General features: G+C 39.4%; 1 protein-coding gene across 2 annotated transcripts in view; it reads left to right on the plus strand.

The window, feature by feature from the left end:
• FAM185A (family with sequence similarity 185 member A) overlaps positions 1-10,863 on the plus strand; it is a 49,510-nt gene extending 38,647 nt beyond the window's left edge. For both annotated transcript variants that reach the window (XM_027459614.3, XM_027459605.3), the window contains 2 exons: positions 530-664; positions 9,275-10,863. In XM_027459614.3, the coding sequence (XP_027315415.2) occupies positions 530-664; positions 9,275-9,390 (251 nt within the window). In that variant the 3' untranslated portion in view covers positions 9,391-10,863. The remainder of the gene's footprint in view (positions 1-529; positions 665-9,274) is intronic.
• Positions 10,864-11,715: the final 852 nt, after the last annotated feature.

Consider the following 11,715-nt stretch of genomic DNA (forward strand, 5'->3'; position numbering starts at 1 on the left):
GCATAGAAGCATGTATTTTGGGGAAGCAGATGTCAGAATTTCCATTTTTTTTGCTAGTGTTAACAGACTGTAAGTGGCATCCCATCGTTCCAGAGAAGCAATTCTTTTATAATGTGCTTGTATTGTACTGCGTGCTGGATTCATCATCAAATACCATGTCCATGCTCAGAGATGTCACTATGCAACTAGAAAATGAACCTAGAGTCATAATACTTGTTGAAGTCTGTTTTATTTGCTTCCCTTGGCAATCCCCACAATAAGGTCCTCTAGTGAGATCTAGTGAGATGCTAGGAGTGTATGTTAATTTTCATAGTGTCTGAAGAAATACTGTGATCCCATTTTATAAATGTGACATGCCTTCATTTGACATAACCAGGATAATGTATCTGTGTTTATCCTTTGACAGGAAAAAAAGTTAGTGTGTCTGAAGGCTCTTAAAAAATTGTGATTTACCTTATCTAAATAATTGCCTGTTTTGTGATTTGATCCCAACGTTGATCTAACTCGCTTTCATTTAAATTTATATCAGGTTCTATTACAGTCAAGGTACCTGCCTCTCTCAAAGCCTATTTAGAGTTGTCTGGAAGAAAAGTGGATGTGAGCTCAGAGATCCAGTTAAAAGATACACAAAGTGCCTCCAAAGATGATCACGTTACTTTAAGTGGTAAGGCTTACTAATCTTGGCTACCATTAAATGTCTGTTTGGCCTCAGTCAAAGACATCTACACTTTCGTTTGAGTTTATTGCTCTTGGCCTCTTCCTGTTTCATCTGTTTCAGCTTCACACATCTGCTTGTGGCATTGAACTCTCCATGTTACTACATGGCTCTTTTGTTTTGTTTGGTAAATGATTTGTGAATACAAACAACTGCTGCTCTAACAAAAATCTTAGAGCCAAATTCACCCTCAGCATTATTCCAGTGAATTCGTGAGAAGTAAGTCAAGGCTGAATTTGACCCATTGCTTTGTTGGCTCAAGCAATCACATATAATAAATCACCAGGGAATGTCTATTAAAATACAATTAAAATTGTTCTTCGTGCATCTCCATTTGGAGGTTGAATTAAAAGGTATATGTGGCATATTTAAAAATGTATGATGTGTTAAACAGAGTGGGTTAGTCTGAGAAGTGATGGGGGGGAGATAGCTGGGAGAAGAGCAGAAGTTGGAGTATGGAGGAATAGAGTACATGGAAAGGTGCCTGTGGTTCCTGGAAACATTATTCTAATGCATTTATTTCGAACATGTAAACCCCGAGTCTTGCTGTTTCCTGCTTCAGAAAACCATTGTCAGGGTGTGTATTTCTCTCCCTCCAGACCTGTCCATCCAGAATTTAAGGCTGTTAGTGTTACCAATTACTCACTTTGCTCAAGAGGCAATGTTAATGTAATGTCGGAAGGCTCCAGCTTTGTTTGTGGAAGTGTTATGTCAGTATGACCTGATATGATAACAGAGTGGGTGAAGCTTTGAGTTTTTCTTTGTTTTAAAGCTGTGAGAATATGTACAAAACTTCTTTTTTTCCCCCCATTTAAAAAGGTAATTCTTAAATCCTCAAAGTCAGGAAATACTAGAAATATATGTACATAACCTTAATATGTAACCTGCTTGTATGCAATAGTCTTGAAATGTATAGGCATATCTCTTCCTGCCTTGAACAGTAATTAGCATCCAAGTTTATTAGTGGTAATTAACTACAGCTTTTTAAAAACAATGGTTAAAACTCCTCAGGCTAGTAACCTGCAGAAGGGTCCCAGATTCCAGTCATGCTCTAGGTAACGAACAGCCTCAGCAGTAAAGCAACACAATTTCCAGTGAATGAGGACCACTGGCCGGTCATCTTGCTGCTCTGGCAATGCTAAAGATAAGATCAGTGTTTCAAATATACACAGATGAATGGCTTCTCTGGGTTCGTGATCCAGTCAGTGTTTATATAGCGCAGTCATCGCTGAAGTGGAAGCAATTTTTCAGCCTACCATACTGTATATAAATGATCCTGGCAGTTTAGGCCAAAAGCGGCTCCAAATTAGCTAACCCTCACATACACGGATCTCAAAGCCAAAATCAGCACCAGCATTTGGCCACTGATCATAGTTGGTTTTAAGAGGTTACAGCATTGTGCAAAAAAAACTATTACATGCAGATGAAAAATGATCAGAATACAGGTAAATGGAAAATAGACCCTGGGAGGAATTTTCTGCAGGATGCAATTCAGCTAAACTAGTGCTGGGCTGAAATGGCTTGTCTTCATTTTACACTAGGGATTTAGCTCTGTTGAGTGTTTTCTCTCATAATACAACCAATGATCAGATTCTCCTGCTCTTTTCTCTGCTCTATAAGAAGCAACAAACCTGAAGGGAGATGAATTATTTGGTTTTGGCACGTGCTTTGTTCCTTTTCTTACCCTTCTGGAAATAGCTCTTTGGCTTTCTTTGCCAAGTAAGTTAGTAATGTTCCTTTGACATGGCAAGGGAGAAGCTTCCTGCTTCTCCTTCTCTTTACTTTACCCAAAGGGACACTTACTCTTTCTGCAGCCAAGCACTTGCCCCTTCGTTCTCAACAATCACTTCTTAAAGGTGATATATAAGAATATTCTTCTACGAGTAGATGCTGAAATAATTAAAATAACTTTTAATACTCTTTCTATATCATAAAAACATTGTTTACTGTTTAAGTTTTAGCTACAGAGTCTATAGCGATCTTTGTTTAGCTGCAACTAAATAAACATATAATGGTGAGAGGGGAGGGGTTTTGCTGAGTGGGAAAAAAAAAAAACTTATTACGAGAGGCATGGCAGCTCAGATTTTTATGCTTCTGAGGTCAAAGGTTTGTTTAAAAATAGATGGCTTTTCAGAGACTGGCCAGTTCTCATGTGGGTAACACTGGAACTGGCTGCCTTCAGGAAGCTTTCTTTGCCTCTGGGAGTATCGTGTGAGAGGTTAGAGAGGAGGCTCTCCAGTGAGAGCGCTGTGGGTTGAGTGAATGTGCACCTCACTATCACCGGCTCCAGGAAGGCCTTCGCTCCTGCTCTTACTGCAGCAATCACCCATGTCCTCACCTTGCTTCAAGGCTCCCACTTCCACACTGAGTGAGGAAGGCAGCACGCTACAGTCCCCCAAGCAATGACATCCAGGGTTCTGCAAGATAGCCAAGGAAAAGATCTGGGTGTAATCAAAGCAAGAAGATGAGAGCCTGGAGTGAGAGCTTCAGAGGCAGAGTGATGAGACTGTGAAAAGGTGTTTTATTTTTTAGAAGAAAGAGTAAAGGGCTTGTCTGCAAAATTGGCATGCCTGTCAAAGAAGGGATAGAAGCAATGCCAGGGAGTTTATTCTTTTGCAAGGATAATCTGCAAGGATAAGGCATCTGTTTCCTTGACATCAGTAGGCACTCTTGTAGGGTGGTATAATGACAGTTACAAAACCAGATTTTTCATGCTAAGCACTGCTCCAGCTTCTATCTGTAAAACATTTCTTTGGCCATCTAGTTTGAGAGTATTTGAGTAATACCAGTAACTTCTGGTGGTAATCATGTTAAGACATTTCTTTTACATTCCTTGGTGGAAAGGGTAGGAAGAGAGGGTTCTTATGACAAGGTTCTGTAGCCTTCTCAAGCCCTTAAATCTTGCTGCTAAATGACTCTGCCTTACCTGTTTCTCCAGGTCTGCCTGTATTCTTATATCAGCTCATTTAAGAAGCCTGCACAGACCATTAACTATATCTGGAACTAAATATGGAATTAGGAATGGTAGCAAGCTGATAAGGGATTCTGTGATTTAAGCAGAAAAGGAGCGTAGAATCACAGGATGGTTGGAAGGGACCCTAAAGACCACCCAGTTCCACCCCCTGCCATGGGCAGGGACACCTCCCACCAGCCCAGGTTGCCCAAAGCCCCATCCAGCCTGGCCTTGGGCACCTCCAGGGATGGGGCATCCACAGCTTCTCTGGGCAGCCTGTGCCAGGGCCTCACCACCCTCAGAGTAAAGAATTTCTTCCTGATATCTAATCTAAACCTACCTTCTTATAATTTAAAGCTATTCGTCTTTGTTGTATCACTACATCCCCTGACGAAGAGTCCCAGCCCAGCTTTTTCCTATAGGCTCCCTTTAGGTACTGGAAGGCCACTAGAAGGTCTAAGCTTAGGAGACTCTTAAGGGTTACAAACATGTTAAAAGGAAAGATTAAAATTAAAAGTGAGTGATATGTAAATTCAAAGTGCAAAGGTAGAAACCTGTGCCTTGCCAAGGTAAGGAGTGTTTCAGTAGAAACATTGGTAAATGGGAAGAAAGAATGTTATACAGTTGCAAAAAAAATAAAATAAAAAATAGTGTATTAACAGAACTGTTCTGTAAAACTCAATCCCGTGGCTTTACGTGGCATTAGTAATACTTTGCTGGAATGAGTCCAGTTTGGAGTCCACTTTGAAAAGCATGTGGACAACTGCAGAAACTTTGAAGAAGAACAAATACTCAGAGGCCTAAAAACATGAGAATGAAAACCAGTCTTGTTTTCTTCTAAAGAAAATGAGATTGAGGGAGGGTGAACTTCTTCACTATGTAAGAAATTGCTGCAGAGGTGGGAAAAATGCATTGTTCTCTGCACACAGGTAATGTAACTAGAAATTGCAATTTGACCTTGCAGTAAAGAAGGCTTAGCTAAATAGTAAGATAAGCTTTATGGTAGTAATTGTAAGGGAAGTAACTGTCAGCAGAGGACGTAGTACTTGCAGTACTGCAGATTTTTGAAAAACAGCCCAGTCAAGCATGTCAGGTTAATTGGATCCTCTGGAAATTGCCTTCAGCCCTGCCTCCTCTTGTCCTAAGCTGATGTGGCCATCTGCTCCCACCTACTTTAAAGTATCTGCAAGGAAGGTTGTGAGGCATGTGGGTGGATAAATCTGGGGAGTAAATGATTGCAGCCAGTGGGCATGCAAACTTTGCTAGCTTGTGTGTTGACAGCTGTAAGTTCACTGGAAAAAGTCTTGCAGTCATTCCTTTGGATCCTTGTAGCTGATGGTATCAATTTCCAAATCTAACTGGAATATAATCCAGATTTACATGGTGTAAATCTTCTGTCTCTTGAGTGGTGCCAGCGACTCATCTGATTCCAGATCTTTTTGTACCCTTGGTCCCAGTTCCAGTGCCAGGTTCATACCCCGCAGCCACCTTTGACCTGATGCCATCCATCTACTTGGAGCCAAGTGAGCTTTTAACTTTGGTGTTTTCTTGCTCCATCTGGTTTTCGGTAGTTGCATGAGTCTCCTTGGTGAAAGTCCCACCATGTCACAGGTGCCGCTCAGTGACTGGATGTTTGTTTGTCTTTACAATAAACTTCCGAGAGGTTAGAAAACCACCCTCTTCATATCTTTCTGCTCTCTTTACAAAGAGGAAATGTATTTACTGTGAAGGTTTTTCTTCTCCCAAGTCAAGAAACATATCTGCTCCTTTATTTCAGCCAGCGTGACAACAGCTGCAGCAGTTTACAGGTTTCTTAGCTTTTCTTACTAATCCCACCAATCTACAGCACTAACACTTCACTGAGCCATATCCAAACAGTGTTTCTGTAAGCTATCTGGTGACCATGCACACGCACAATTAGGGCTCTCTCTTTCACATCAACTTATACTTTTCCTAAGTTGTCTGTCCTGGGGATGGGGAGGAATCTCCTGTTGTCTTCTCTACCCCTTTTTTTTCCTGTGAAAGTTTCCAGATACATGTTGCCTCTACTGTATGGGTTGAGCCATTGTCCAATTATTCCTTTAATCACTAGGAACTCATTAGGTGGCCTTCTTCCTTATACGCCTTTGGAGAGAGTGAGTCTGTCCAGATATCAGATCCCTTTGGAAAGGTGGGCATTGATACCACCATCCTATCTCTGACTCTTCAAGTTTCTCCAATAACTCTGTGCAAGTCTTTTCACCCTATCTAGTTCTCCAGGTAGCTGGTGGTGAGCGGCACCTTTCCACTCGCAAGCATCCACTCAGACATGCACTGACATAATAAGGGCTTTGCATCTGTAGGAGATTACATCTGGATTCTTCTCTGCACTGTCTGTGATTTAGACGGATTGTTTCGTACCTCAGTCTCCTTCAGCAGTAACTTCTCACGGCTCACAGAACGGCTCCTCATCCCGTGGTGCTGGGAGAGCTGCCTGTGAAGTGCTGGGGGCTCACCTTTGGGGTTGTTTTGAGGTTCAGCTTAGCCAATGTACAAGAAGAGAGCTGACTGCATGAGTGTTTTACACCGTGTACAAGGCTTTGTGGATGTATTTATTGCTTTTGGTATCAGAAATTCTGTAGCATTTAGGGTAACCTCTGCGTTTTTAGTTGCATGGATTAAACACAAACACAGTTGCAGGAGCAGTGAATATCGTGAAGCAAACACTTGCCTTTAAAAGGGAAATAACTGAAAGAGCTTGTATCAGCCCTCAGCTGCAACTTCAGGTTCTGAAACTTAACAGCTGCAAAAGCCTACCACTCCCTTTCCCCCCTCTGCAGCTGACTTGTCTCTGCTGCATTCAATCACAGCTCTGATCCAAGGCGTAACACTGCTTGCTGTTTTCTCATTGTTTTCTCTGTTCTCAAGGCGCTTCTTCAGAACTTTGCTTCTTTCCTAGAAGCATTTTTATTGAGTCTTTGCCAGTGGAATTGAGTGAGAAGAGCTTTGTTTTACAGTTTTACACTGTCCGTCTAAACACTGTCCCTTTGTGAAGCTTTGATCCTTAAATTATATCGCAAACAAACAAACAAACAAAAAAGGCTCTATCTGGAAATGATTACATTCCTTCAAGTCAAATAAGAAGTTAGTCCAAATTTTAAAAAATACATTAGATGAGACACTATCCTACAGATTTTTATTGGTTTCAGCTTACGTTTAATTCAATCTGTTCACAGCATTGTTGAGATAGATGCACCACAGTGTTGACAACACCACTGAACAGCATTTTAAATACTTCCCTTTTCCCAAGTCTTATACTAAAAAGTTGGCCACGTAGCATGCTGGTGCATCTACCTTTTCCCAATGCTGTTGTCTTGATTGGTGGGTTTTGAAATGAAATCCTTTCGTTTTGTACTCTCAATCCAAGAGTCGGTTGGCTTTTGTGATTTAATCACTCTAGCAAAGTCATCCTCAAAATCCTCTTATGTTCCCACAGTATGGGCAGTGAATATAGCTAGGACCAAATTGTGATCAAAGTCTCCAGCTAAGCCTTGTTGCTTGATTAGCGCCTCCTAGACAAAGCCATTTAAATATCTGAAGCTTGATTTGAACCTGCTACTGGCAATAGGATTAATAACCTTAAAATACTTTGAAGATCTGCATCCCTGGGGAATGGAACTTGATACTGAGCTTGCTGCAGGCGGTCTTATATTTTTGCATTCCCTTCACAGGCAAATCTCCAAAAGAAGCATAAGGAACAAAACATTTTTCTAAGTTCACGTAGCAAATACAAAATGAGAAACAGAGCTCAGACAACAACTGAGCATTGAAATGACTCGTTAATTTGTCTCTGTGTTTCTTCAAAACTCTTCTTTATCATTTTAACAAAAATGTATCAGGATGAAATGAACAGGGCTGATTCTGTGCATCAGTGTTTGTTCCTTCTGCAGAAGTGTGCATGGTGACAAGAACACGAGAGAGGGGAAACGAGTAGGACCAAGCACTCCAGTATGCACTTTATGAAAATACATCGTTGTCCTGCATTTGTTGTCTTCTCCCCTTAGAAAAATAACTGTGTTTTCAGTGCTCAACTGCTACGGGACCAGCAGACATTTTCCTTTGCCTTACTTTGTTCCTTCATATTTTTGACACCTGAAGGCTATTTCCTGTTTAAATTTCAGTCTGTTCTAATACTTTAAGGGCTAGAGACACTTGTGTTCATTTCTGTTCTCTATTCTCTGATCCGGTACTAGTAGAAATCACTGATTCAAAGCAGCTCTCTGGGCAATTGAATCATTGAATACAGCACACTTGTTCAACTTTCTGATGACCATCATAGATTTATTTTAAGTCCGTAGTTAGGTGGAGGATATAACTGTGGATTCTGCCTTCTAGATCCTACCTTTTGAGTAGGATGGATGTAGTAAATGTGTGGTGTGCTTGAGAACCTGCTACTTTGCTGTAGCCAGCAGTGCAGAAATTGTGCTGGGACATCTGCGTGGAGATCCTTGAAGGCGTGTTGCAGTCTGTCAGTAAAGGTTACAGAAATACTTCTTCATTCAATGGGCGAACTCAGTCAGTGTTGGACTCCTCTGAAAATCCAGTATTTCTAAACAGTGCCTCAGCCTGCTAGTGCATTGATGTGGGCTTGGCCCATAACCGGAAAGTAATCCCAGTTAGCAGTACCAAAAAGCTGAAATGCAATTGAAAAATTCTGGCACGTTGGCTTGAGTTGTGGAAACCAATGCGGTGATGTCAGTTGGAGTTTCGCCACTGGTTTTGACATGGCCAAAATTTTACTTCAGCTGTGTTACAGGTCAGAGCAGAGCATGTTTGTAAAGTAGTTTCAGAATCTGCCTTCCTGCCATCTCTCATGCTATTCCAGGCTCAAATTAGTTCTAAACTTAGAATTCGCTCAGGCACATGAACACTGAAATAATAATAAAAGATATTTTGTAAAAATAAACCAGAGTGAAGGTTGATCTTCTGATAAAGGTACCAATTTGGGACTTAAAAAATCTGTTTAATTCCCAATTTGGTCACAAATCTTTTGTATAATTTGGAAGGTCACTTAATCTCTCTTGGCCTCAATTTCTAAATTGTAAAACGAGGGTAAGTTGAACTTTCTCCTTTGTTACACAGTGAGTTTTTCCAAGTGTGACCTTGCTTGCTAAGTTTATATGAAACATATAAGAAGGCAGACAGCTCAGGGTTGTGGGGGTTTTTAAGCCATTAGCATAAGAAAGCAGTAATAGTAACACATCTAGTCATTTGGATCATCAGGGCCTACAGCGTCTCTTTTCCATGTTTACAACAGTGATGAAAACTTCAAATTACCTAACCAGAGCCACGTTTGATGTGGTTTTTATTATGGGCTAGGAAATATGTCTATGATATTGTATAATAGAAAAAAACACAGTAAAAAAATACTGTAATAACAAAATATAGGAAATGGGATGTATGCAAAGAACTATATCAAAAAGGAAGTGTCAGAAGCTCTGGTTAAATATACATAAATTCTACCAAAAAAGTTTTTAAAATATTTCCAGGGAGCTTGAAGATATGTGGTATGAAAGTGATACGTTTACTGAGTGCCAGAAGAAACTAAACAGAACTCTCTTTTCCAGGTCACATGAATCAAAGTAATGAAGCAGACAAGTGGATCAAGGCTGACACAGAAAGTGGCGAAGTACGTCTTAAAAGCCAAAGCTGGATCCAGTCTGTCAAGCTGAAGATTTCATAAAGGCAAAATAGCCAAAGCGATCAAATCAAGAAATTGTAAAGGAACATTTCTCTAAAACTAAGAAACATTGTTGATACGAATTCTTATAAGAGACAAACACTATTTAAAATGAGGGCTTTTTAAACTAAGATTTGCCTGTGACTGTGGCTGGTTGTTAACAGGTTTGGTTTACTTTTCCAGTCTTTTAGGAACTACACCATTTTACATATTCAGAATTTGTATATCCAAGTCAGTCTAAAAGCTGGTAACTTTCAAATAAAAGTTGGGGGCTATAAAAAAAAAAAAAAAAAAAAAACTTAAAACACCTGGTATTTGAAAATATGAAAATTTACTTTTAAGGTAATCTGCTCTGCAAGCTATATTACATATTTTAAAGATATATATCTTTCCTGTGGGACTTATATTGGTTTATGCAAAATGTGGAGAATTTTCTTCAACCAAATTGTGTATTTTGGATAGGATAAAACCACTTTCAGAGCTGTAATTTTTATTTGTTTTGTGTTTAACTCCTAAGCAGTTTCTGCCTTGTCAATGGGCACTTTATGTGTCAAACTACTTGTATGAAATGATGACACCAATTCCGTGTTGTCCTGAACCACTTGTGGATAGAATTAGCAAGTGTGGCTCTGTCTACCATTTGTCTATATAGAAAAACTTAAAAAATAAATTCTGAAAAGTGCAAGAGGTCTAGTTGATTTCAAGAAAGAACACTCCACTGCCAGGACTTCAGATAGATTTTTGAATATTCTCCTAAAATAAAAGCTATTATTGGAAGCTATTGGGCTAATTAATTTAATCTGTTTGCTACGTTTCCAGTAATTTACTGTCAGCCTTGCATGACCGGACTCTAAGCTCTTGGAGGCAGAAAGGCAGAGGTAGGCGAAGGAAGTCTGTGTGCCCTGCACAAGAGACCATTGTTTTTGTGGAGGATTTTGTGTTACTGTGATACAAGCACACAGTAAAATTAATGGAGCTTTTAAAAGCCTTTCCGTTTATGTAGGGCCTCTTGTAAAAGAAGTACTGAAGTTTGTGTTTTACAACCAAAATGCAGGAATACCTGCCAACTGAGTGGATGGAGAGTAGAAGAATTTAGAGTGTCAGCTCGGGTTTTAAATTGTATATATGTGTGTATGTACTTTAGATCATAATCAACATAAAATGAACTTCTCCTTTCCTATCGGATTCCAAAAGGGGAAGTTGCCCCTTGTTAATGTTCTGCAGAAGTAAAAGGCAGCATTTTTACTTTAATTAAGGGTGGTAAAAGATTCCACATTGTTTCCCTTTGTGTGTACTGTTTGCTTGGATGGGGTGGCCACTGTTGTCTATGGCAAATTTTATATATTTTTTAATATGCTAATATATAAAACAGTAATAATATAATTACTGAAAGCAATATAATATTACTAGTTATTACTAAAAAATATTATACTACTGTTAAAAATATATAAATTTAATAAATGTGTAAGACTTTTAGGTTTCGTGAACATTTTTTGAAACTATTACTTCCTGAGCATTGCAGCAGACAAAGTGAAAGAAGCACTCCTAAATTTATACTGTATTTGAAAATAAGTGTAGTAGATATTTCACAAAATTGAGTCAATGCAATGGTTTCATTATTCACCCAGAATACAAAGATTGTCAGCCTCAGCAATTAAGGTCTTATTTATTGGGACTGCTGCATCAGCTATTTAAGGGAAAACATAGTAGGAAAGCATGTTATTTCCTCCATGTTCAAAATTCAGCAAGATAATGCATTCATATTCTAAAACGTGCTGTAATTAAACATCAGGGTAGCCGGTTATTTCCTACAAGTTTAAATAAGCCATCAGAAAAAATGATGCTACCAGTGAAGCCACTCTGATTATATTCCTTCTAAGCTAATAAATGCTGAGGCCACTAGAACTTTAACATAAAATGCCAACAATGAGCTGAAGGAAGTTAAATGTTTGGAAGTTTCCACCAAAGACATTTGAATAATGCTTTATTTTGCTATAATGAGGTGAAACTATATCTAGACAAGGAAAGATTAGTGGGTTATCAGTAATCATGATTTGAAGAGCATATCCCATGTATGCTCATGGCCCATTTCAGGGGAAAACATGTTCTTACAGCTGGAGAAAGATTTGTTTGTAACACTTTTCTCATCTGTGCTCTTTTCCTTTGAAGCTCCTGGCTTTGTCAGCTGCCAGCTAGCCTGCAGTTCAAATCTGAAAATGTAACCATCAGCTGGCTTAGAGAGGTGAACTTGCAGCCTGAGAGGCCTTTGTAATAATTAGTGCTCTGGGTGTGCATGTGACTGTTGAAAAGTAGAACTGTGCTTAAAAC

This window comes from Anas platyrhynchos, chromosome 1 (genome assembly GCF_047663525.1).
Source record: "Anas platyrhynchos isolate ZD024472 breed Pekin duck chromosome 1, IASCAAS_PekinDuck_T2T, whole genome shotgun sequence".
In the NCBI taxonomy this organism is placed as follows: Eukaryota; Metazoa; Chordata; class Aves; order Anseriformes; family Anatidae; genus Anas; species Anas platyrhynchos.